The sequence below is a fragment of the Crocodylus porosus genome, unplaced genomic scaffold (assembly GCF_001723895.1).
Source record: "Crocodylus porosus isolate Cpor-Errol unplaced genomic scaffold, CroPor_comp1, whole genome shotgun sequence".
NCBI lineage: Eukaryota > Metazoa > Chordata > Crocodylia > Crocodylidae > Crocodylus > Crocodylus porosus.
The window spans coordinates 9,837,033-9,864,406 of NW_017728931.1; the positions used below are offsets into that span (position 1 = coordinate 9,837,033).

Consider the following 27,374-nt stretch of genomic DNA (forward strand, 5'->3'; position numbering starts at 1 on the left):
TGGGGAGTGGGGGCAGCAAGGAATAGGAGATGCTCTGTTTACCAGGGCACCCCTTGGAGTATCTAGGAACAACAGCCACAAACTGACTGAGAGCAGATTTAGGTTAGACAACAGGAAGAACTTCGTTACAGCAAGGGTTACCAGAATCTGGAATGGGTTTCCTGTACTTTGGGGGGTGCTCTCCCCTACCTCGGAGGTTTTTAAGAGGAGGCTAGACATGTACCTGGCTGGGGTTGTCTGACCCCAGTGCTCTTTCCTGTCCAGGGCAGAGGGTTGGACTCAATGATCTGCTAAGGTCCCTTCCAACCCAAATATCTGTGAATCTATGAATCATCTATAATATGAATAGGGCCACATCCAAGGTGGTGCAGAAGTGCAGCCACACCACCTTTTTGGATTGGACTGGACCACTGGAGTTTCTAAGGCCTTTTTTAAAGTCCCTAAAGCAGCTGAAAATCCTCCCTCCTTTCTCCTTCCTGCTCAAAAACTTGCCCCCTCCCTGCCCCTTCCCCATCCTGGCCTGCCTGTCCTCATTGCAAGGGGACTGCACTCAGCTGAAGATGAAGACAAAGGCGGCAGTGATTGATGTGGGGTTCCCCTTCTCCATGCCAGCTCCAGGATCAGGAAGGGTAGGGGGACTACTTTCCAGCTTCCCCGTTGCTGCTGTCACTTCCCCAACTGAGTTCAGCCCCAACTCAGCCTGGCTGGCTTTGGCGCTTCCCTGCTCCTGAGCAGTGGAGGAAGCAGCAGAGGCAGGCAGGGGAGTTGTGGGGGAGTCCGGGAAGAGGAAGGGAGGGGATTTTCACCTGCTTTAGGGACTTCAGAAGTCTGTCTGCACTGGTGGGGGTAGAAGCTGGGAACAGGGGGTGCAGCTACCCCTGCAGTGAAGGTTGCTGCTCCCAACCCCGCCTTTGGGAAAACATGGATCCACCCCTGAATATGACATAGAATTAAGTCCCCAGGAAATGCCCCAAAACTTAGCCCTCCCTGTTGAAGCTCTGCCCCCCAAAAAGGTCCGACAATACTTCTGGAAGGTGTCCAGGCTCAGGCTCTGATAGACCAAAAAGGGGAGGGAGTTCCAGAGCACTTGGAAGTGTTTAAGAATCATTATACTTAAGGACTCCTCTCTATTACGGGAAGTGTACTCATGACACATTTGGGGCTGTACAAGATTGACAATAAAGACAGTCTGTTCTCTGTAGAGCCCAAAATCTAAGGCTCAGATTGAGGTGTCTAAAGTGAGATGGAGGTGCTTAAGTTCGTAGTTATTGCCAACTCTGGAAAAACCCAAGCTCCAAAACTCCAGACTGGGAATCTGGACTTAAGACGCCACGTGGGGCCCAGCAGATCCCCAGATATTAGTGTTAGGTAGCTCTCTGCTCAGCATGTAGGCCTTGTGGATCTCATTTTGAGACCTTATGTGCCTAACAAAATGTTTTGGATTCCATTACAGGGGGCCAGTTACCTAGAAGGGAGGTACTGCAGTACTCACCTGTCGGCTGCCTAGCTGTCCTGGATGTGGCTCTATGTTATTAGGCTGAGGTGACAGAGAGAATCAGTACTGGGGTTATGTTAGAGGTTTTGACTTACAATCCCTGAGTCAGTTCATCAATGTTTCCAGCTAGTCTGCCAAATGCCAGTTTTTCCTTGTGCCTCTTCATAATGTTCTTTGAACTTGTAAAAAGAAAATGCTTGAGCTCTAGTCAAAATGTATGTTCCAAGAGGTAATGGAGAAGGATTACGTATCCTATTTCACACTGTGATTATGTCAGCTCTGATTATTACTTCCTTGTGGTTTATCCTTTGTCAAGCACATTAATCTCCTTCCTGCTCCTTTTTTTTTACGACGGATTCACATTTACCTGGCTCTGAGCTCTCTTGTACAAAACACTGCTCCTCTGATCACAGTGACCTCTTGAATTAAGACTATCTTTATAATAAGGAAAATGCTAATAAAGCACTCTCTAACAACCAAGTTGCAATAGCCAACAAAACTTGAAAGTATGAAAGATGACCCATAAAGGCAAAAAGACACTTCCTAGTGACTTTCACCAATCTGCAGTAAACAGCCTCTCACCCAAGTTCAGACTAGGGGCATCTGCCTTTTGCTACCTGTAACAATCTTTAGAGTTCATGAGATAAAAGCTATTGATTGAAAAAGAAACAAAAACCTTTCACTAACAATCATGGAGGACTGCTTCAAACAGGAACCTGCAGCATTTGCTGCTTCCCAAGATGTATATCTCAGTTCTCAAAAGGACAACATTAACCATCTCTCCATTCTAATCTTTCACCCATGTATAAATACACTACCTTAAAAAGACCTCAACCTTTCATGTCCCCCTCTCTTATCCCTTTGCTCCCCCTCACTGGTTGTACCCCGATGTGACTGGGTGCATCTAGAGGAGACATTTACTGTGGAGTTGCCTAATTACCTCCATAGCAAATGTCTTGTGTCTACATGTGCATACTATTAGGCCTCAGGAAACTAATAAACTCTGCAACAGGGTAGTACTTATAAATTCAAGTACTATACAAGTAAATACCAGTATCCTACTGCAGAGTTATTCACTGCACAGCAACACACGTGTAGACTCTGATCTGGGAGTAAATTGTTCCCAGTCAGTCCAGCCAGCAGGGGGCCGCACTCCTGCCTGCTGCCTAGCCACATGGCTTGGGAGCTGCAGGAGCCTCATAGCCCATCCAGGAATCCCCAAAATGGGGAGGATTGAGATCACTGCCACAAAGAGGAAGCAACAGGTAGTAGTGGTGGTTGGAGACTCCCTTCTGAGGGGGATGGAGGCATCCATCTGCTGGCTTGACCTCTTGTCCTGGGAAGTCTGCTGCTTGCCTGGAGCCTGGATCTAAGATGTTACAGAAGGATTACCAAGACTCATCTAACCCTCTGACTACTACCCTCTGCTGCTCATCCATGCGGGCACCAATGATACTGCCAGGGGTGACACTGAGCAGATCAAGAGTGACTACAGGGTTCTGGGTGTGATGTTTTTCTCAATCCTTCCAGTCAAGGAGAAGGGGCCAGGCAGCAGCAGATGCATCCTGTAGATCAATGCATGGCTGCACAGGAGGTGTTGCCAGCAAGCCTCTGGCTTCTTTGCCCATGGATGATGTTCCAAGAATACAGATTGCTAGGAGGAGATAGGATGCACCTGTCAGGGAGGGAAGAACATCTTCATAGACAGGCTCACTAACCTAGTGAGGAGGGCCTTAAACTAGGTTTGCCAGGGGATAAAGACCAAAGCCCTGACGTAAGTGGGGAAGTGGGTGACTTGGAGGAAGCATAAGCAGGAGGAGGCAACAGGGGAGGCCTCCTCATTCCTACTGAGAAAGTAAGGCAATTGGCTAGTTATCTCAGGTGTCTGTTTGTGAATGCACGGATCCTGGGAAACAAGCAGGAAGAAATGGAAGTCCTTGTGCAGTCATGGAAGTATGATGTAATTGGAATAACTTGGTGGGATAGCTCACATGACTGGAGCACTGTCATGGATGGGTATAAACTGTTCAGGAACAACAGAGAGGGGAGAAGGGGAGGAGGAGTTGTACTTTATGTAAAAGAGCTATGTGATTGCTCAGAGCTCCAGGATGAAACTGGAGAAAGGCCTGCTGAAAGTCTCTGGGTTAAGATCAGAGGGGACAGCAACAAAGTTGATGTTGTGGTGGGTGTTTGCTATAGACCACCAGACCAGGAGGATGAGTTAGATGAGGCTTTCTTTAGACAACTAATGGAAACTTCCAGATCACGGGCCCTGGTTCTTGTGGGGGATATCAATCACCCTGACATCTGCTGGGAGGGCAATACAGCAGTGCACAGGCAATCCAGGAAGTTCTTGGAGAGTATTGGGGACAACTTCCTGGTGCAAGTATTGTAGAGACAGATTAGGGGCTGGGATCTTCTTGATCTGCTGCTTACAAATGGGGAAGAATTGGTGAGAGATGTAAAAATGGATGGCAGTTTGGGCAGCAATGACCACAAGATGACTGAGTTCAGGGTCCTGAGGAAAGGAAGGAAGGCGAGCAGCAGAGTAAGGACTCTGGACTTCAGAAAAGCAGACTTTGACTCCCTCAGGGAACTGATAGGCAGGATCCACCAGGAGGCCAATCTGAGGGGAAAAGGACTCCAAGAAATCTGGTTGTATTTTAAAGAAACCTTACTGAGGTCACACAAACAAACCACCCTGATGTGCAGGGAGAATAGTAAATACAGCATGCAACCAGCATGGCTTAGCAGAGGACTCTTCAGTGAGCTTAAATACAAAAAGGAAGCTTACAAGAAGTGAAAGCTTGGATAGATGATTAGGGAGGAGTATAAAAATATTGCTCGGGCAGGCAGGGATGAAATCAGGAAGGCTAAAGTGCAAATGGAGTTGCAGCTAACAAGGAATGTGACGGGTAACAAAAAGGGTTTTTACAGATATTTTAGCAACAAGAGGGAGGTCAGGGGAAGTGTGAGTCTGATGATGGGGAAAAGGCTTAAGTACTCAATGCCTTTTTCACATCGGTCTTTACAGGCCAAGTCAGCCCCCAAACTACTGCACCTGGACATGTCCTCTTTTTGAGTCCTCCTATCTCCATCCAGGCAGGTTTGTCAAAATGTCCGGAAATTTGCTTTGCTCTGCTGGTAGGAGCAGGGGGAGGGGTGATTGTAGGCAGGGAGCTGCAGGCAGGTAAGTCTGTGTTGGGGAGCTGGGGAGGTGGCAGGGCAGGGGGGCCAGGGGGTTGCCTGCCCCCTTCCGCAGGTGAAGTGGGGGGGCTTCTGAGAGCCATGGCCGGGCTCCCCCCCACATGGCCAGGACTCCTGATGTAGTACGGCAGGGGGGAGAGGGGAGAGGGGGGGCTGTGGCTTGGGAGTGAGGGAAACAGAATGGGCAGGGGCAGAGCACTGTTCTCCCATAGTCATATCCCCCCTACCCTGACATGATAGGTACCTTCTTTTCTAGAACTGAAAATACGGTAACCCTAGTTAACCTGCCGGTCTGCCTGGCCTGAGCCACTACTGGGCTGCTGCTCTTCTCTAGGCTGAGCCCTGGGACAGAGAGCGGGGGGAGCCACAAGTGCAGGAGGTGGGGGATTGAATCAGGAGTGAGGGGGGCTGAGTTGTTTACACTCAGGTGTAGCCTAGAGTGGCCATACCTTAGTGTACCAGGAGCTGGGGAACACGGATCAGAGATAATCCTGCTCTGGAGTGGCATCACTTTGAGCTGCCTAACAAGTGCTTAAAACTAGTATCAGGTGCTAGTGTGCCGACAATCCAAGAGTTAAAAGCTCCGGGAGCCGCCCAAAATTACTGTGTAACAAGGTCCTTGCACAAACAGACTAAGGTTTATGGAAAATTGCAACCCACCTGTTATCCAAATATAGAATGGCAGCAAGGTTTAATGGGTCTAATGTCCATAGCCCTATGTTCCAATGGCTTTTGTGTTTTAATGGCTGCTCCTCTGCTTCATTCTGTAGTCTTGGAAAAGGCAAGCCCAAACTGCAGCTGAAACTCTTCATAGCTGTGCAGAAGGAACAGCCATGCTCCTTTGGCAAAAACTACTCATAAAAGCAGCACCTGCTCTTGAGGAAGCCCCAGACTGCTTCTTGCAAGTGTGGCCCAGAGAACACTTACCACTGAGGTAGGCTGTACAGTATGCGGGGACTATTCACTTCCCCCAGAACACCATGGAGTAGGGGTTAAACTGCTTCTCTGAGTGCTTCTTAGTGGAGTATGGCTCCATATCATGCCAGGCTGAATCTTAACAGGTGCTGTCCACTCTTCTTTAGGTGCCTACACCCTACAGCAGTCATTCTTAACTGGGTATTGAGGCACCTTTGGGTGCTGTTAGATCCTTTTAAGGGTGCTGCAATCACCTGGGGGGTGAGGCAACGGGGAGAGAGTAGCTCCTGCCACTGCGTGCACTCCTGGGCCAGCATGGGTAGGGGTGCTGAGCCCCGCACCCCCTGATCTGTGTACAGGGTGAGGGCAGACTGCCGCTGCAGGCTTTACCCCTGGGCACCAATGTCATTGCCCCAGTACTAGAAATAAGACTTAGCTGATTTACCAAGTGTTTCTGAGGATCAATTAACTGTATTTATATAGATCTGAGGATCTGTGAAGTGCCAAATATTACCATTCTTGAGTGTACGGTGTTTTTAGAGAAGATGAAAGATATTCTGGTCTACTGCACACTATACCCCATTTTGCCAATCTACACATTGGTTTATTTCCACTCTCTCCCCTACCCCTCAATTTTTACAAGAAAAAAAGAAAAATTATTAACAATGAAAAATACACACCTGGGCAAAAAAAATGAAGGGTGTAAGAAATTTAGTAGATTTTTTTGTTCCTGGTCAAGAGGTTGAAGATGCTAAATTCAGAAACAGTCAAAGGGATTAGAGTTGCTAATCAGGAGTACAGAGATGTTCACGATGACATTACAGGAATGAAATCCCTATAATATAATTGGAGGAGGTCTGTCAGCCAATCAGAGGGAAGTTAAGGGAAAATAATCGTAAATGATATAGCATAATCAAGTGCATGCACTAAGTAAAAGTGCAGGAAACTGCATAACTGAGCAGCTATGTATCCATAAATGTGCAGCATTTCTGGACTTGGATTGCTTGAATCAATTCTGTATTCATATAATTTTTTATAAGACATATTTATTTAGGGAAGTAACCTCTCAAAACACTGGGATTTTCATTTGAAATAAATGAGAGCTTTGTGCACATAAATGATAGGAAATCACACAGCTGAGTGCTGATCCTCAGTCTGAGAGTAATGACAGCTGTGTTTTAGAAAGTAATGACCTTCATATAGAAAGCAGCAAGTATAACTCAGTGAGGAGGAAAACCTTCTTGTAAAAGCAATTTGACAGTAGAACAGCTACCATGAGAGGGCATTGAGGCTCCATCAGTGGAAATATTTGAAAACTGAATAGGTAACACATTCAAGACAACACTGACACTAAAAATAGGAGAGTCATATGAATAGATTATATACCCGGGTGAAATTGAATGGTGAAACACATGCACAATTACGATGGTAAAAGGAGTGACTTGAAGTACCTGGGTGATGCTGCAGGTAGCGCGCGCGTGGGCGTGTGTGAATATGTGCAGAAGATTGTTGTTCTAGTGCACACACAAGGATCTATCTTCTCAGAAGTAGAGGGATCTGACCTGAAGGAGCAAGAAAGTCCTGCTGCCCATGTGCAACTTCTTTGCTGTCCTACAAGTAATTATTACTATGGGATTCCACTGCTTTGGGGCTTGAAGTAACAATAGAGAGGGAGCCATAAAGGTTCTGTGTAGTACAAATATTCTTACCTTTCAGACTGGAAGGTCTGTAGCTAAAGAGGAAGAGTTCAAGTCACAGGGGAATCTACCCACTGTGGATTCCACTTCAGTAAATTCCCACCAGTCAGGGAGCAGTAAGAAATGCAAGTGATATGTACAAAACCATTCGCTTAAAGCCAGTTCACAAAGGCTTAAAGGTCACTCAAATTGTTGCTCTCCCACTCTCCCAAGCCAGGGGAGAAGTTCTGCCATCTTGTCTTCTCCCCAGTTCTGTAGTCCAGAGGCATTAGTTACTAGGTTCTTCCTTTTACCCTTCTTGTATCAATTAGAGGAGGGAAGCAAGGGGTCCCACCAGTATCCCTTAGAATTGTATAAGCATGGCTTTTATAAGCACCTATTTAAGAACTGCACTTACAAAACCTGGAGGATTTGACTTCTCTAAGGGTAAAGTGCAGTTAGCTGGATAGACATTTTACAGCTGTGATTACACCTCCCTTCCCCAGCTGGGTTGATGACTGTGTAATAGATTAGTTAGACGAGATGAATCTCCTTCCAGCATGGCACTGACAATCTACGTATACTAAGGCCTGCCATATATAATCCACTTATCAAGTAGGTAGAAGGAAACTTTACTATGAACTAAAAATATCCTGTAGTCCTCAGTCCAATAAAACTTCCACAGAACTAAAATTGAGATTTGGTGCATTTTCAATGGATGGTTTTCCAATCAGAGTATTGTGGCTAAATAACAACATAGGTAATTACATTCTACCTACTGAAAAATCCCAGTAGTTGCTCTTAATGACTAATGCAATCTTCATTTCCTATCTTAAAACAGCAGAGTGCAGTGCTGGGAAAGATGGCTCCTGGTTGCAAACTTCCATACCACAGGGCACATCTACATAAGACGCTAAATGCGCAGTAGACAAAAGCCATGGTAATGTGTTAATGTGGTTAACATGGTAATCAATTAATTTACTATGCCTTAGCATCACTAAAAGACCATGCGCTGGTGCTACTGTGCAGTAGTGCCAGTTACTGTGCCTTGAGTTAGTACCTGTTATTACAAGTACTAAACTTAATGTGCGGTAACAACAGCGAATTAATGTACACGTAGACAAACCTAGAGCAGAGTATAATATAATACACTATCTGCATATTCAGCTATTTGTAGTGTTATGCTCATGTCCTTCAAAGCTCTACAGCAGCATTTCCCAACTGGTGTGCCACGGCATTTTGGGCTGGAGCCATGGACTCTGCCTGCCGCTGCTGTGGACATAGACAGACGGGGAACATGGCTCCAGCCAGGCAGGGGGCGTGGCTCCAGCCCAAAATACCATCCGGCTGGACAGCAAAACCAAAATCCAACAAACAAAACACTGCAGACAATCTGGCACAGATTAGCTACCTATTAAAAAGCATCTACCAGGATGTTTTGCAAATCTCTAGAAGTGATATATTCTATTCATGAATTAATAAGCTATGCACTGTGAACACTGAGCACTCCCATCCCGTAATTAACAAAAAATGCAATTTAATACTTCTGACATCACCAGAGCATTATTTTCATCCTTCTGTAAATGAATTTGTAAATTTTAAATGGTTAGTAAATGAAAAGGCTAAAGCCACAACTAAAAGTTACAGAATGAAGTAGCAGCAGAGCTGGCACTAGATTGCAAAGCCAAGATTTCCAGAAATCATTGCCTTGAGTTTGCTCCTAGCTCCATTTCTAAGCGCTCAAATTGGTATCCTGATTCTCAGTTGCTCAGGTCCCAGTAGTTCCCACCAATTTCCCTGAAGTGTCCTTGAATATTCAGGACACTGGAAAATGAGCAAAGATATTTGGGTATGCAATTATGACTGCAGGATACCACTTGTAGGCTTTATTTAAAAACTTGCCCAGAAATCCTGACTCAAGGTATGAACATACAAGCAATTTACCATGGGGCAAAATGGGGCGGGTTTTTACTAGGCGTCAGCTGCTTCAAAGTAACTTCCAGTATATACACTCTCAGCTTGCACTAACTTGAAATTAAACCACACTAAATTAGCCCTCAGGGAAAGAGGAGTAAATTACCACAGGTTGCCTTCTGATAACCACAGGCTAAGACAGGTGGGCGAAATGCGACCCATGAGCCGGATGCGGCCCTCCAGGCCATTCTATCTGGGCTGCGGGGCCCCTAAAAAATTTAGAAAATTAATAGTTATCTGCCCTTGGCTGCCTGCATTTGGCCCTAGTTGGCTTGCCAAAACTCAGTAAGTGGCCCTCCACCCAAAATAATCACCCACCCTTGGGATAAGGGCAGACATACAGGCAGTGATCATGCAGCAGCTGGAGGGAGTAGTAGATACGCTGGAGAGTAGGGCTAGGATGTGACCTAGACAAATTGTAGGATTGGGCCAAAAGAAATCTCATGAGGTTCAACAAGGACAAGCGCCAAGTCCTGCACTTAGGACATAACAATCCCATGCACCAGTACAGGCTGGGGGCTGATTCGCAGGGAAGCAACTCTGCAGGAAAGGACCTGGGGTTTACAGTGGATAATAAACTGAATATGAGCCAGCAGTGTGCCCTTGTTGCAAAGAAGGGTAATGGCATACTGGGCTTCATTGGTAGGTGTGTTGCCAACAGGTCAAGTGAAGTGATTATTCCCCTCTATTCAGCACTGGTGAGGCCACACCTGGAGTACTGTGTCCAGTTTTGGGCCCCCCACTACAGAAAGGATGTGGACAAATTGGAGACAGTCCAGCAGGGGGCAACAAAAATGGTTAGGGGCCTGCGGCACATGACTTGCGAGGACAGGCTGAGAGAACTGGGCTTATTTAGTCAGGAGAAGAGAAGACTGAGAGGGCACTCAAAAGAGGATGAAGCTGGATTGTTCTTAGTGGTGGCTGTGAAGACAGAACAAGGAGCAACGGTCTCAAGTCACAGCAAGGGAAGTTTAGGTTTGACATTAGGAGGAATTTTCTCACTAGGAGAGTAGTAAAGCACTGGAACAGGTTCCCTAGAGAGGTTGTGGAATCTCCATCTTCGGAGGTTTTTAAGACCTGGTTAGACAAAGCTTTGCCTGGGATGATCTAGTTGGGGATGATCCTGCTTTGAGCAGGGGGTTGGACTAGATGACCTCCTGAGATCCCACCCAACCTTAATTTTCTATGAGTCTATGATTCTATGACACAATCAATGCCCCCCCCCATTAGCTAGTGCGTGGTTGTCTGTTTGTTCATCCATATCCAGTGTCCCCTGCTCTCACCACTAGACCACATTCCTCCTTTTCATAAAGCTCTAAAATGTTGACGGCACAGAATGGCAAGAGAGCTGCTTCAAACGAGGGATGACAAATCATTTCTATTTACCTGTCTTGGTGGAGATGTGGGGGGAAATTAACGAATGGCAACAGAATCCAGTGCAAGAAAAGCCATTTCACAGTTTGTTACCAAAACTTACTGCTTTATTTTTTGTAAGTAGTGAGTGGGATGAGTTGAGAGAGATCTAAAAATATCACCTGGGGAGATATCAGGAAGGAGACAAAACAAGAATTAAAGTTGGGGTTTTTTTAGCATCTGTTTGCATTGTTTGTCTTTCATAGGCTTATGTGTTTATACAAATATATTGGCAGCCCCTGAACTCCAAGACTGAATTCCAGGTTTAAATGTGCAATCTGCTCATTCTACTATAGGTCCCATGGGTGTCAAAGAAGTGTCTGTGAGGTACCTATGTTACAAAACACAAGAAACGCTATTTTCTGATGGTTAGAATGCTTATTCTACTAGCTCTCCCTCCCTGATGAACAATCAAACAGAACAACGAAGGCAATAAACTACATCAATGGAACTTGACATCAGAGACTGACAATTTCCAGATTTGAAGAACTGAGTCTTAAGGTTCTTATCACAACCTGAACTCTACCTGGTAGAGGTTTGTGTATGCACTATGTTAATCTTTTCTTCCATGACTGAATAGCAAATAATGGGACACACAACCGGGCCAACAGAATGTGTTAACAATGTGCCCCAACAGTCAATATATAGAGTTACTTCTGTACCAGCACTGTTTCCTTATACCAAGGGTGAGCAATTATTTCAGCTGGAGGACCACTTAATTAGTTCTGGTGAGCTGTCAGGGGCCACAAGGGTAGCTCTACCCCTTGACAGGTGTCCTGTCCCCTCGTAGCCATCTTAGGTCCCACCCCTAACCTCTGTCCTTTGCCATCAGAAGGTACTCCTTTCGGGAGGCAGATTTGCCATCTTGGAACTAGAAAAAATCCAACTCATATACTAAAAATCAAACATCTACTATAACATATTTTAATTTTATTTCAAAAAATATTTTTGTCCATGTGCAGCTCCCAGGACTCAGCCAGGAGTGGCACGGAGCCTCACGTGATGGAGCTGAGCTGGCTCAACCTTGCTCCCTCCTGCCTTGGCCGAGTCCTGGGAGCTGTATGTGATGGCAGGGAGCAGGGCCAGCCCACCAGCTTCATCGTGCAGGGCTCCCACTTGGGTCCTGGGAGATGCAGGTGAGCCACAGGGATACCTGCTCAATGGAGCTGGGTTGGCCCCATGCTCTTGCTGGCTCAGGTCCCATGCTCATGGTGCCTTGGGCTCCATGCTCGTGTTGCCCCACCTTGGCCCTGTGCTCCCACCACCTGCACTCCCACTGGCCCTAGGCTCCTGCCCAGCTTGCAGGTTCTCATCTCCCCACCCCTGCCTCCTGCAGTTCCCCTACCTGCTGCTCAGAGTATTGCAGCAGGGACAGGAGGAGATGCCACTGGAGGCTGGGGGAGCAGAGCAGTTCCCTGGGGGGCTGCAACAGTGGCAAAAGGAGCCCTGCCCAGAAGCTATGTGTGCTGGTCAAGACTGGGGCTGGGGCCCTCCTATGGGCGAGGGCAGGAGTGCAGTACGCTGCCCCAGTGGGAGTGGGTGAGGCTTGGCCTCATGTGGATTGCAGCAGGGGCAGCTGCAGGCCAGCCTGGATACAATTAATTCAGCCACAGGCCAGAAGAAATCTCCTTGTGGCCGGATCCAACCTGTGGGCCATATTTTGCTTACTCCTGCCTTATACTCTCCTGTATGTTCTATAGAAAATAGCTTAAATACTGCAAGAAGGACTGGCACTCAAGCCCTAAAAAAGTCAGTGAGAGTCTTTCCATGAGCTAATGCCAACATTGGCAAATACCTATTGTGTATGGGTCATCCCAATAGGGGTTAGAGTCATCACAATAGGGTTAGGGTCACAATAGGGATTAGGGTAAAACATAAACAAGTGTTAGGGTCATCACTATGGTCTGGTATAGCTGAAAAGCTTTCTGATCTCTCTAGGTAAGTTCACACCATTTTGAGCAGGTCTTGTCCATACTTAGAAAAGGTGAGCACTAACAGGGCTGTTAATCTAAAAAAAAATGCTTTTAAACAGTATCTACCCTTGTGCACATTATGAATAATTCCCAGCATTGCCATATAGGACTGTGCACTGCCCTATGTCATTGTGTCTACAGCAGGGATAACGTTACACTTAGCCCTCAAAGCTGATCTCTGAATTTCATGGTTTATATAGTTTTTAAAATCTCCCCTTTCAATACTTCACCAAAGTACACAACTCTGTCTGTCTATATTTATTTGGGGCTAAAGGAAAATTACTGCTATGTGTGATGAACTGGGAAATAGCTGTATTAGTTTTTTTTAATACACATGCCTCTGTATGATAAATTATGATGGACTATTTTAGTGTTAGATCAAATGAGGCTGTTAAAAGGTACTGAGCAGGAAAAGTAAATCTGTGAAGCAGATAAAAGTCTTGGAAGGAACAAGAAAAAAGCCATTTATTGGGAAATACTTCCTATATAGCTCCAGAGCGGTGGAATGGTTATCTTCACAAGCCTGATCCTGAAGGAGTGCACTCTCTCCCCAGGAGAAGGAATAGACTTGGCATGAGGATAGCATTAGAAAAAAACGACAGTAGACAGAAATACAGGGAAGTAATTTTCCTTTGTAGTATATCACCCCCCTTTCATGTTACCTACCAAAATCAGTAGCAGACAGATGTAGTGTATCATGAGGATGGATCTGGGTTTAAACCACAGATTTTCGCTTTTACTCTTTTAGAAAAATATGGATTTTCATTTTAACAGAGAAACGTGTATTTTGCTCTTCTGCAAAGAGCTCTCTGCAAGGGGATGGGGAGAGCGGAAGGAGGGCGGTCAGGTAGGGGGCACCATGTGCACATACACGTGCATGGCTGCCAGGCAGCCTGGAAAGCAGCTCCCAAAGTTAAGTCTGGCAGGAGGAAGGAATTGAGGCCCCCACAGGGAGGGAGTTGGCTAGGGCAGGCCTGGAGCTGGGACTGCTGCCCAACTGGGCAGTGTGTGGGGTTGTGGCCTGGGGTTACAATTCGCGGCCACAGAGGCCCAGTGGGCTGCAGGAGGCTCATTTGGGGACCAGTTCCCCGCCTCTGTGCATGGTCTGGGGAGGCATGGTGGGTATGTGCCCCACATATCTGCATGCGGGATGGGGCGGGTGCAGGCTGCCCGCTGTGGGCTTGGGCTCCCCACCCTACTGCCCTACCCCGGGGCCTCTGCAGCCCAGTGGATGGGACCCAGGGCAGCAGGGCAGAGTGAGGCCAGGCAGGAAAGCTTGTTGCAACTGCTGTGAGCCCTGTGCTGCCCTGGCAAGGTGTCCTCTGCCTGCCCTGGAGCAGAAGAAATGGTGGTGCAGGGCTGTGCCCCTCGCTGCTGCCAAGCAGGCAGGATGCATGTCACCAGGGCAGCACAGGGCTGGCAGAGGTGGAAAGGAGCTTCTCTGCCCAGCCCTGCCATGCTGGGTCCCACCTGCTGGGCTGCAGAGGCCCCAGGGAGGGCAGCAGGGTGAGGAGCCCAAGCTTGCAGTTGGCAGCCCGCACCTGCCTCTGACCTGCACACAGATCTAGGGGCACGGGTTCTCCCATCCCCATGACTTCGCACAGTGTTGAGGAGCCAGTCTCACCCTCCACCTGAGTCCTCAGGGGGCAGCCCGCACCCATCCCCCTGCACAGGGTCTACTCCGGTTGTGGTGCCTGTGGGGGAAGGGGAGCTGGGCTCCCCACTCAGGCCTCAGCAGCCTTCCACAGGCAGCATCTGGGTCTCGAGCACTGCTGCAGGGGGCAGGGGCTGTGGACCTAGGTTCCTGGACGCATAGCCCTGGCAGCCGGGGGCCCCCTCTGGCAGGGCTGGAGGGGGGCAGGGGCCTGTGGCTGGGGAGTGAGGGGCCTGCACCTGTGTCTTGGTGAGCTAAAAGCAGGTAGGGTAAGCTCTGATTTTCCATAATAAAAATCCCAAAATCCAATATCAACGTTTATAGGTACTTAGAATTTATTTTACTATTGTAAATGAAGCACTGGTAGTTTTCCAAATTGCTTTAAAATTGTAAATATATCAATAAAACATTGTGTTCACTTGATATCTATATCTATATATATATCTACACACACACACACCTATATATATATATATATATAGAGAGAGAGAGAGAGAGAGAGAGAGAGAGAGAGAGGCATTTCATTTTAATTGCAGATGTTGGAGTGTTTATCAGAGAATTTGTGATTTTTTTATCAGGGAAAACCAGGATCCCTGATCATGAGTGAGTGGTGGTATTATGGGGGGGATGGTGGTGGTATTATATCAGTGTTGCCTAAATCATGGTCCAGGGATGGATCCAGAAGTAGTGCGGTGCTGTAGCCTCACCTCTTGTCTGGCTGCGCTGCAGAAGGAGCAGTTGAAGACTTTTAAGCCCCCAAGCAGGTAAGAATTCCTTCTCTTGCTTCCCCTCCATGCTCAGAGGCACATTGCCCACTCTCCCCTTCCCCACTTCCCCACCAGCCGCTGCTGTCCCCATTGACCCAGGGGTGGGGAGAGGCTCCAGAGCTGGTTCTGCCCATTCCAGCAAGTCTGTGTGGGGACTGGGAAAAGCCTGGGACAACGATAATGTCAGGTGGGTTCCTCCTCCCTGCCTGGTCTCCCTAGGTGTTCCCAACAGCCTGGGAGCAGGCATGGGGAGGGGGATCCCTGCCCAGTGCCCCCACAACCCCAGGCTGAGCCTGGCCGGAGCTGGGTAGAAATGGCTGTGGAGCGTTCCTTGCCCCCAGGCTAGTGGGGACAGTGGCAGCAGCAGGCAGGAGACGTGACGAAGGGGAAGGGAATGGATATGCCTTTGAGCAAGAAAGGGGAGGTGGGGGTAGAATTTTTACTTGCTTTGGGTGTGGCTATAGAAGATACTAACTGCACAGTAGCCTAATAACACTGTGCAGTAGCATGCCAGGCAAAACCCATACTAATATGCTACTGTGCAGTAGTATTAGGCTACTGCACAGTTTGCATCTATAAAAACCCATGTCCTGATGCTCCTGTGCAGCAGCACCCATTACTACGCATTAAATTAGTACTTGGTTATGTAAGTACTAAACATCATGTGCAATAACTATGGTGCATTAATGAACATGTAGACACATCCTCTGAGGACTTTAAAAAAGTCCCCAATTGTTGCTCCTGCAACATGGTCTGCCCATCCCAGTGTGGGGTGGAGTGGAGGAAGGGAAGGGTACAGCCACCTCTGCAGTGCTGGGTGCTGTTCCTGCACCACTCTTTGCAAGATTCTGAATCCACTTCTGCCAGTCTGATCTACTGGGCTTGCCACAGTATCAACCCAGCCCAATGCTGTGTCAGACAGAGCATGTGAAGGTGGACAAGTGGGAGCAATAGTAAGAAAATATGGCCAAAAGACTGGACACAAACCAGTTTAGTCAGGGGAAAACCTGAATGTTAGCTGATATCCAGAAAACTGTCAACATTGTCAGTCCCTCTGCCTGGGACTAACAAACATTTTATTTTTTGCTTATAAGCAGCTTATCTGTATCTCTTGAAGACAGAATGATTAAAGAGCACCTCTTCTGGGTGGGAAAATAACAGGCACTGCCTCCTCTGTTGACAACTTTAGTAGGATTAGAACAGGAGGCCTCAGCCTGACTTGGAGCTCCAGGAGATAATACTGAAACTGAGTTCCCAAGAGGAGCAGAAACTCTAGATGAAAAGACCACTATCTTGAGACAGTGTCAGTCAGGACTCACATTGACTCCCAGGGCAGGAAAAAGCACAAATGTGGGGTAAATATTACCAGAGCAACCAATGCTCTCACTATTGGGAGAAGGAAGAGAGGGTATTTGGCAGAGGAGAAGAAAGTTCCCGCAAGGGACAAAAATGGCAAATTGAGCTAGGGGGTTAACTATGAAAGTAATGGGGAAAGAATGCTGGGCCTCAGCAAGAGATTTTGAGTGGCCTGGTAAGGAAGAAAATAGGATTTCACCACTTGATGAGACCAGGTAAGTCTCATCTGGTCCACTGATCATGGGCCTTGTAAGAGGGAGGTCCAAAGAAGATAAAATTCATCACATCTTATGGTGAGGAGTGACTGCAAAAAGGGAAATGTGGGGCTAGCCAAAAGCTTTCCCTTTGTCTACAGAAAGGAAAAGATGTAAGCCACAATGCTACAAGGCAGCACCACAGCACCCCACTTGAAAACTGAGAGGTGGCCGGAAGAGATCCAGAGATCAATCCCTTACCCAAAGATGCAACACTGCACCTTTGGATGGAGGACTGTCCTTTGGTATAGTTTCCCATGGCACTGCCAGCCCTTCTACTGTTCTCTTTCCCTCTCTTCTGGGATGCATGAGGCACAAGAAATAAAGAAGATATGAGCAATGTGACATCCATAGGGCTGCCCTGGCTGAAGAATGCTTTACCCCCTCTCTCCATGGAAGGTGGACACACAAATGTGGTAGTCATTGCTGCTGTCAACTAAGAAGGCAATCTATTTACAGTAAAATTTCTGTTATCTGGCATCTTATAAGCCAGCATGCTCCACTAACCGGCATGCCAGCTTGTAAGATAAAGTGAAACCAGAAGTGACCACCATAGCACTTCCGTTTTCTCCAAGCCCCCATGGTTTGGGGCAAAGCAGCCTGGGCTGCCAAGTCCCCGCGGCCCAGGGGCATAACAGGCTGTGTGCAGGGCTGTGCGGGATGGGGCAGAGTAATGCCCCAGATGAGGCGTGAGAAGTAGCAGCCAGGGCCACTCAATTGACTGGCATATTTTGATATCCGGCATCTCCCATTCCTGTGGGATGCAGGATAACAGAGGTTTTACTGTATATGAATAAGTAATACTGTTGCTACATCTCACGGTACTATGGTATGGTGTTATGTTATACCCTGGTCTTATGAATGTCATCACGTCTCCTTCTAGTGGCTGGCTCTGGTCACTGCAACAGTAAACTGACAGCCAAGAAGCAAGGTTTTGACGCTGACGGTTTCTGGCAAATGATAGCTGTGTGTGTAAGAAAGGTGTAAGAAAGAAACAAAATTGTTTGTAGCTTGGATTTTCAAAACCCTAGAGCCCTGGCTGGACATAGTTCCTATTAAAGTCTATGGGAATTTTACCACTGACTTCTGTTAAAACAGAACTAGACCTAGAACAGAACTAGATTTATTTTTAAAAACACAATCCACAATATACAGATAAGCAGAACTAATTAAGGTCTTAATACACAACTGATGCCCTTCATAAAGTTAACTTTCTTACTTCAAGGTTTTATTTCCCCTATTCTTTAGGTTTTCATTTTTTAAAACTATATTTCTACTTGAGTTCCAGGAAAAAGAAGGCAGAACAGTGGAGTATAAAATAGTTGAGGGATGACTTCCAGGAGACTGTATTTTAAACAATATATATATTTTCATCCAAAAAAAAGCAAAAAAAAAAAAGCAAAGCCTTAGTGATAGCTGCTGAAACAGGAATACACTACTTTTAGAGAGGCAGAGGGAGAGCTCTACAGCTCAGTCACAGGTGAAGGGGCTAAAAGGCATGCTACTGAGTATATGTGATCCATGTATAAAGAAAATCCATCTCCAGGCTGGTTAAGGCCAAACTACTAGGACAAAAAGTAAAGTAATACAGTTCTTCTGCTGCTTTGGCAGAGAACAATAACACTAAAGACAAAATTAGATACTCAAGCAGCATATCAGTAGGTATGTTATGAGAGAGACTCAAAATAATCAAACACATAAAGACACAAAGCTTTCTCTTGTTTTATATATACTTATTATGTCTGTGCTGGGGAGGCTGCTGTACCTCAGAGTCTCTCTTCTTGTTTTTGACCTGCTCAGCTCACATAGGGCTGAATGAAGTCTTGCCACTCATTCAGTTATCATTACGTATTCTTCCCTAATCATTTGTCTGTAATGCCTTAGCTTGTGTATAAAAAGCCCGGGGTTCCAAGGGTGTCTCCCATCCAAGGGTAGTCAGGCTTAGGACTCCTTAGCTTCTAAAAGTGAGACAAGATCTGGTCCATTTAATCCAGCAAAATGGAAAAAATATTATTTTTAGGGGAACCATAGAAAAATAGGACTTAAAAGGACCTGCAAAAAGTCATCTAATCTAAGCCCTTTAAACCATCCCAGTCAAGTATCTGTACAGCTTGCACTTAAAAACTCTCAAGGCAGCTATTCCACAACCTCTTTAGCAATCTGCTCCAATGCTTAATCTCTCCCATGACTGGAAAGTTCTTTCTAATATCTTGCCTACATCTCCCTGGTTGGTTGCAGTTTTAAGCACATTTACTCCTAGTCTTGTCCCCAGTGGGGACAGAATAAAATTGATGGTCATCCTCTCTGTAACAAAATGTTTTGCGTTTGAACAGTTATCACACCCTGCCTTGCCTTCTTTTCTCCAGACTAAAGAAACTCAAGATACTTCAGCCTAGCCATTGATTCCCCATTTTGTGCATAAGACTATACCTTCTAAGACTCTACGCTTGCCTTAACTGAATGTTATCCCATTTAATTCAAAACATGTTTCTCCTATTTATCATAGTCATTTTGAATCCTAAGTCTGTACTCTAAAGAACCTACAAGTATCCTACTCCATCAGCTTGTAATACATGAATCCAATAAAAGAATGCTCAACTAAATCATCCAAGTTATTAATTACAGTACTGACCAATATAGGACCCAGGACAGATTCTTGGGGAATACCAGGTGATATCTCCCCCCACTTTGATACTGAACCATTGATTACTAGTCTTTGAATATGATTATCCGAGTAGTTATGCAACCACCTTATACCAATGTCATCTAGACTATGTTTCCTTAGCTTTTGAGAATGTCAGGGGAAATAGCATCAAAAGCCTTACTAAAGCTGAGCTATTTCACATCCATTGGTTACACATAGCAAATGTGGTTAAAAGTGCAAAACAGCATCTTCTCCATAGCAGAGCGAAAGCTAGATGCTTCCTTTTTGTAGCTACCAGGTTTAATGAGGAGCTGTTCATCCTGGCTCTTCCCCCGCATCTGCCCTATTTCTGAATGACCACAATGAACATTCCCTCATTAAACCTGAGGCCCTTGTGGTGGCTAGAGAGAAGCAGCATCTGGCTTTCCCTCTGCCATGTAGATGACGCTATTTTGTACTTTCAACCACGTTTGCTCATTGGTAAAATTGCATTAAGGTTATTTAAATGGTCTATTCCAAGCTGAGGTAGTAAATTCAATAACATACTACATATTCAGACTGAAGTGCACAAAAAGTCATTGTGAAGGCTAAGCATCTGTTGATATTCAAGAGCAAAAGCCCTTGACATTCACACTTGAAAGTCCTTCCCATTCATCTAACACACCTTAAGATGAAATCTTGTTTTTAGTGGTGGACACTAAAATTCATTGTCACTTTACCACAATCATTTCTCAGGGGGAAAGAAGACTCACGTTTAGCAATAGTGCATTTCCCCAAGTGAAAAAAGTCACATCTAGGAATAGAATAATGTATTTTCTTGCAATTTATAGACTGGAAGATTTCCAAAAGCACACTACAACATCTCAGATGCTTCTCTGTGGGTGCATCTACATGTGCACTTTACTGAGGAGTAGACTAATTAGCTCTGCAGTAAAGCATCACCATCTACATGTGGGCTGGTATTAGGGCATGGTAAACTAATGAACTCTGCTGTAAAATAGTACTGCTGGGGACAGTACTATTCTACGGTGGAGTAATTTACTGTGCTGAAATGCACGTGTAGATACTGACCATTGGTACAAATTATGCCTGGTCAGTCCAGCCAGCTGGGGGGGGCCTGCCTTGCCCTGGCTCAAATTTTTGCCATCCTGGGAGCATGTGTAGATGCTGCACCTGGGAGCAGTTTATTCTGGCTTGAACTGCTCCAGAGTTTATTGTGTTGCATTAATTGCACACGTAGATGCACCCTGTTACTGCTTATTTATACTGGATGCATTGGAAGGTGGCTTGGTACTTGCTTGGGCAGCATGAGGAATGCTCTCCTGGATCACAGCTGTTAAGATAACCTGAACCAGGACTGGGGCCATATTCCCTGTTTTGTTGTGTATTGTGAGAGACCTAAGTTATGCCTATGGGAAGCACAGAAAGAGAGAAATGAATCCATGATCTTTCCCCTCAGTGACAAATTCACAATTAGCAGACATGACAGAGATCCACATCCAACTACATTTCTACATCAGAGGTACTGGGATTGACTCTGTACGTTTTGAAATGGCTCCTGCATGTTGAAAGCCACAGAATTAGGAATACCTGGTGATAACAAAGAACTGAAGGGAAATAAGCAGCCAAGGATGTCCATGATTGCTAGCCGCAAGCCCCTACACAGCAAGTGATATTAAATTAGCTGTTCCAGGGTTAGCATGGAATTTCTGATACGTCTCCTGTTCTCTACAAATATCTCTGATCTAAGGCAGACCTAATGCTTCCTGTCCTTTTCCCTTTACTGAGTTTCCAGTTTGTGAAACATAAAAGGAAAGCTTTGCTGGCTCTTTGAGCAGAAAAGTACATACAGATCTACCTCTGAAATGAAGGCAGCATGTGAGATTAGATAAAGAACTTGACAGAGACGGAGTCTAACAATGTCGTCCTGTATGGGAGGAAATCTTTTCAAATGGATCAGCATTGTCAGCTGCTTAAAACACAGAAGCAGGAGGCAGGAAAACTTTGGGTTTTGTTCCCAAAGCCAGCAACTTACTGTGTAACCTTGAACAGGGTACTTGCAATTCCCATGCCTCTGCTCCTGTGTCTAAAAGGTGGGGCCAATATTTAGATTATATACTCTGTAGGACCAGGACATCTTTGTTCTATGGTTATATACAACCCAGCACTACAGCTTATTTGCCCAGGCACAATCATAACAGGAATAATAATATTTTACAGCCTCATAGAAGTGTCAGGGCTTAATTCATCACTTTTCATAATGTTTTGAGACCATATGGAAAGGGCAGTAGGAGTAAAAAATGCTGACTGTATTTTCTTGTATACTGCATGCCATCAAATAAGACAAACACTTTGGGAAGGCAGAAAAAACATTTTCCAGTCATGACTGACTACTGACTGCAGGGGAGCCTGACTGAAGTGACTGTGGCTGTGTAACTGTGACCTTCAATGGTGAACTCTGCCCCTTCTCTCCCTGAGGTTGGCAGAGGGAGAAGCCTAGCAGCCACCTTGCAGCAGTGTCTCCATTCTATTCCAGCAAAGAAAACTCAGCTTGTTTAAGACATATCCCAGTTTTCAAAGGCTAATTTTGGGGAAAAGGTGCATATAGTATGCAAGTAAATATAATATTTCTTATGAATAACATTTTGAGAGGAACAAAAACATCATAGGAGGAAAGAATACTGCTCCCCTACCTCCACTGCAGCTAATGGCAGACAGCTTTCTAATTTTATATTACCTTCCTGAAATTTGCCACAAGAGTAGTATAGATTGGTGCTGTCTTTAGAGACCTGAAATCTGCCATTCCCTTTTTCAATTACCTGTTTCACCTAGACAGCAGGTTTGGAAGAGAACCTGGGCATGTCTACATGTGCGATTAATATGCATGAATAAACTCTGATGCTTATTGCTCGGCAGTTTTTTGCTTCTAGGCATGTTCTTTTTTGAGCATGCACTCAGGAGCAAAAACTCTGGAACATACTGCTCTAGAGTTTATTTGTGCTCAGCATGTGGTGCCCCATCAGAGCAGTCCGGGCTGGCAGGGGACCTGGAAGGTCAGCCTGCCAACCCAAGGCTGGTTGCTCCCATGGGGCCCCACATGTCGCAGAGCGGCTGGCCAGGGTGCTTCAGCATGGGGGCTGCCTGCTGGCTAGTCCCACACTGAAGCACACTGTGCCTCCGCCAGCTGGAGCAGTGTCTGCACATGCACTGCTGTGCATGAAAAAATCCTGCAGCAGGGTAATACTTGTATTTTACAAGACAACCCTGCTATGGAGTTTATCAGTTTTGGGCATCCTAATTGGGGCACAATGTAGATGCTGAGATGCTTACTGCGCAGTTAATTAGTGAACTCTGCAATAAACATCTCGTGTAGATGCAGCCCTGTGTTCTAAATGAAGTTCTCCACAAAGAGGCAGGAAATAGAGTCCTGAGGGAAAACAGCACTCCAAAGCTGGTATTGGAAGAGCACCATTCATCCAAAGCCCTGGCTCATTTTCATGGGAGCTGAAGGAAAGGTATTATATTAATTCACTCTGTAAGGGCACAGACAGAAGTGCAGCTCCCAGGTATAACTCATGGCAATTCATAGGAAACGCCATGAGTTAGACTGATCCCTCCGATCCAACAGATGCTAGCTGTTGAATTGGAAGGGTGGAAACATAAGTTCCAATTTGGAGCCAATCGGGGAAGAGAGGCTTCATCTTTCCCTGTCTCTGCTCCTTTGCTATCTCTGGATGGCAGTGGGGGAAAAGGCAGGGGAAGGAGGTCTTCTGGGGTTTTCTCAGCTCTGCTGGAGTGGGGAGCGCCAATACTTCCCCCCCCCCCTCCAGTGGGGCTGAGAAAATTCAAGAGGGGACCTCCATTCAGAAACAGCAGCTGTTGCTCACTGTGATACAGCTGGAGCAAACCAAAATTAATTATGTCACTCCACTTAGGAGTGGTTTCATTTGAAGCCTCATACAACGAGGGTTAATTTGTTGCACAATCTGTTTGGGTACGACTTTAGAGCTAATCACACAGCAAATGGGGCCAACAGCACAACAAATTTCATTTCTGTCTGTGCCCTAAATATTCTCCCTACATGCTATCTTTCTAGACCAATACCTGCTTGCTTTTTCTAAAAATAAATAAATAAATAATATTAAATAAATGTCATGGCTTAGGTTGGCCTCAAAAGCCACTCAGTTAGAAAATGTCTGTTCTCATGGCAATGACTGATTTATCATTTAATAAAACAAAAGCAACAAGGAAAACACTGCTGGAAGACCATATGGGCTAGTTCAGCACCTGGGAGAAACCCATATTGCAGCAAACATGGATCCAGATTTGAAAACTTTCTTTCTCTGATTCCTGTCTGCTGAAGCCTGGCAATAGATACTAGTTATTTTTTCAGATCACCTAGTTTCAAAGCTGCATGATGAGCTGCATCCTTCTTCTACATTGCATGAAATGGATTGGAATGAGGGCCCACCATATGATGGGTCCATGGGTCTCACCTGAAGACAGGATACTCCTACACCGACAGCTCCCATTATCAAGAGGTGATCTGCCAGGAACTGTTCCAGTTTAGTGATACATCCTCCCTGCAAACAAGATCTCTGTGTTTACAACAAAGGATACTCCAACAATGTTAACAAGCTGTAAGCCTTGTTTCCTTGCTTTCATATGGAACTTTTACAGCTACCAACAGGAAATTAAACTCTTTATGGTGGATAGGGTTACCACCTATACCCTTCAGAGGAAGAGGAATGACAACAGTGTACAGCATTTCTGCATTCAAAATACAGCCAGGGAGGATTTTTTTTTTCAGCAGTTCTGCTTGTTGTGATGAATTTTAAAGTTGTACATCATTAAAAGACCAACCTGTCCACCCCAATTTAACCAGTCCACCTCCCAAACATCTACCTCATTCTGAGTCTGAGCAAGGAGGAATGCTGGGTGGCTATCTGCTTGGTGACAACATTGTTTTCACTTAAAGGGGTCCTTGTACTGAAAGCCACTGTGCATGGTTGATGCAAATGCCCAAAGAAGCAGAATCAGCTGATTGGTGCGACACTTGCCTGTGATGAACACATGGAAAACTCCACCCCTGAGCATTACTGTGGATCTAAGCACTTACAGGAAACAAGAACCCTTGGGTAGGCCCAATGTTCTTGTGAGAAGGATGCAAAGCCCTACTGAATCCATATACCTACTTGTTCATGGGCCTTTTGCTGCCCTGCCACTGGGGAAGGGTAAAAGGCTGTCATTTACCTTGTCCCTGCTAAGTCACAAGTCTGCTCACCTCTTCCTAACTCTTTGTAGGCAAGTTCCATGGAAGTATCAAAGGCAAGCATGTATTTCATGTAATTACTCCAAACGTTTAATGGGGAGAAGATGCTTTCATTCCACATCTGGATATTGCTGTTATTATTTAAATGATCAGGATGGACAGCTACTTCCTAAGATCCTAGCAAATGCTACAGACAGGAACCGATTGGCTTTTCCCCTGCTGTGGGGATGATGCTATTCCATAACTTCAAATACATTTGCTGGTTAGTAAAATCTCATTATGGTTATTGAGAGTTGGTATTCCAAGCAGAGCTATGAAACTGCATTCTAAGAATGACAGAAGAAAGCCTGAGAGCAGAATTTTCACCATCAGTTGTGCAATAATAAAGAATAGGAATGGCAGAGCTGATTTTACAGCACCTACCATGAAGGGCAATGGAAAAAAAATAGCTATGTAAAAATGGCACTTTCCTTTTTAACAGGTCCCCTGCTTGTGTGTACTTAGAATAATATCTGCTGACATTCGTGAGAGATTATTTACTCCTTTTCTGTTTGCATTAGCCCTGCAAAGCCAGCACAGTTCAAAGAAAGAGAGATGTGTTCTAATTCCTCCTGTGCCTCTCTTAACTGAATTATTTACTAAATCCAAATCGGTGAGTCTTGTGCAACCAACAGTCAAGACAATGGAATTGCAAGTATCACTTAGGGCAGAATTTGACCATCATAACCTGTAGCAGAAGTAGTAGGGGCAGCAGTAGTAGTAACATAGTAGCACGTCTTAGTCTTATACAAGGACCCCAATGTCGTTTGGATTTTTTGTGTCCACAGCAGCGATTCTCCACTGGGGTTCTGTGACACCATGCAGTGCTGTGAGATCCTTTTAAGGGTGCCCTATGATATTGCACAATATTAGCACTTTTTGGTATACAAACACCTGCACATGATTCACAAGATAAACCCAGAGTTTTCAATCAGAAATCCACAGAGTTGGAACCATTCTGACCTGCTGTGGTCTTCCTGAATTTGTTGCAACAAAAGAATTACTTTATTATTGTTTTGTAGTAAAAAAAATGAGTGAAAGCCAGAAGCTGGGATTTTCCATGAGGTGCCTTGAGTCTAAAAAGATTAAAAAACACTGGCCTAGAGCAATGGTGCTCAACCCTCCATCCCCACAGGCTGCAGAAGTGGGGTGGGTTAGTTCACAGGTTGGATGCTGCAGGTGGGTTTGGTCTCAGGCCAGATCCAGCACAGGGTCAGTGCACGGGGTTAGTCCATGAGTGCAAAAAAACTGTCCTGGCAATGGTTTTGGCCTTTTGTTGAAAAGTTCTCAAGTAGCTTTAGAAATGGGCACAAAGTGTGAAAATAAACAAATATTCCATCATATTCTTCTCAATAATTCTAATTGTTTTAAGTTTCTCAATAACTTCAGCAGCCTCTGCCAGTTACTGTCAATCTGCTCAGGACCCAGGCCTGCCCATACAGCTACAAATGTTTATAATCTGTTTTCAAGTCCTTTGCACAATCCAGTCCCCCATGTTTTTTAATTCCATTTTTGTTATTCTATGAAAAGGCCTTGGGTACATTATAACGTCAGTGTTGTTAAGAGCCTAATAGTAAATAAATAATAATGATTTATAACAGTAACATAGAACATGGAAACTATGCAGCATTAGGTCCCTCGCTCTCTAAAAGATGAGGTTTTGTAAATTAACAAGGGATAGATATGGCAGTGGAAACAGCTTTCTGGAACTGCTGAGGTGCCCCAGCTGTTTGCTGAAGTTTTTAAGGTGCTGCTTTTCCGATTGGCTGCATGGGATCCTCCTGATCAGAGAAGCAGCACTCTTTGGAGCAAAAGCCACAACAAGCAGCTGAGCAGGTCACTCTTAATTAGGCTACCCATTATTAACTGATTAGGATGTGAACCACCTGAATATGAAAGATCTATGTTCTACTGTACCTCTCTCATACTATTCTTTCCTTTAGTAGGTCTCAGAACTTTTTACAAAGGTCAGTATCATTATCCCCATTTCACAGATAGGAAGACTGAGACAGGGTGAATTAAAGTGGTCTGCCCTAACTCATCCTGTAGGCTAATGGTAGAGTTGGTAAGTAAAGCCAAATCTCATTATCACATTATATAATACTTTTCATAGTTTCATAGTAGCTAGGATCAGGAGGGACCTGAACAGATCATCTAGCCTGACTCCTGCCACAGGCAGGAATGAATGCTGGGTTCACAAGTCCCCAGACAGGTGATCATCTAACTTATTTTTGAATTTGCCCAAGGTAGGGGTGAGGACCACTTCCCTAGGAAGTTGGTTCCAGATTTTAGCCACCCTAACTGTAAAATATTGCCTTCTGATCTCTAACCTAAACCAATTCTCCATCAGCTTATTACTATTTTTCCTCGTCACCCCAGATGGTGCTGGGGAGAAAAGGGCTCTTCCTATTTGCTGATGATCTCCCCTGATGAGTTTGTAAGCAGCCACCAGGTCCCCCCTCAGCCTCCTCTTGCCGAGGCTGAACAGGTTCAGGTCCCTCAGTCTCTCCTCATAGGGCCTGTCCTGCTGCCCTCTCACCAAATGGGTGGCCCTCCTCTGAACTCTCTCCAGGCCGGCCAGGCTTGAATACTTGCATTAAACAGTTTCCTTTTTTTAGGTCATGAGATATATACTTGCTTGTTAATTTATTCACGGAATCTTTTTGGTTCAGACAGACATTTCAGTGAATCCCCTGCCTATTTACCACATCATAGAAGAAGTAATTGTATTTTTC

General features: G+C 45.4%; 1 protein-coding gene across 7 annotated transcripts in view; it reads right to left on the minus strand.

Annotated features, from left to right (window-relative positions):
• Positions 1-27,374, minus strand: part of TSPAN11 (tetraspanin 11) — a 199,937-nt gene that overhangs the window by 27,816 nt on the left and 144,747 nt on the right. For 3 of the 7 annotated variants that reach the window (XM_019544187.1, XM_019544192.1, XM_019544186.1), the window contains 2 exons: positions 23,825-23,911; positions 21,364-21,414 (listed from right to left, as the gene is read on the minus strand). The exons of 1 other annotated variant lie outside the window; for it this stretch is intronic. In XM_019544187.1, coding sequence (XP_019399732.1) covers positions 21,364-21,414; positions 23,825-23,911 — 138 coding nt within the window. The remainder of the gene's footprint in view (positions 1-21,363; positions 21,415-23,824; positions 23,912-27,374) is intronic. 3 more of the 7 variants (XM_019544189.1, XM_019544190.1, XM_019544188.1) reach the window with 1 other exon arrangement.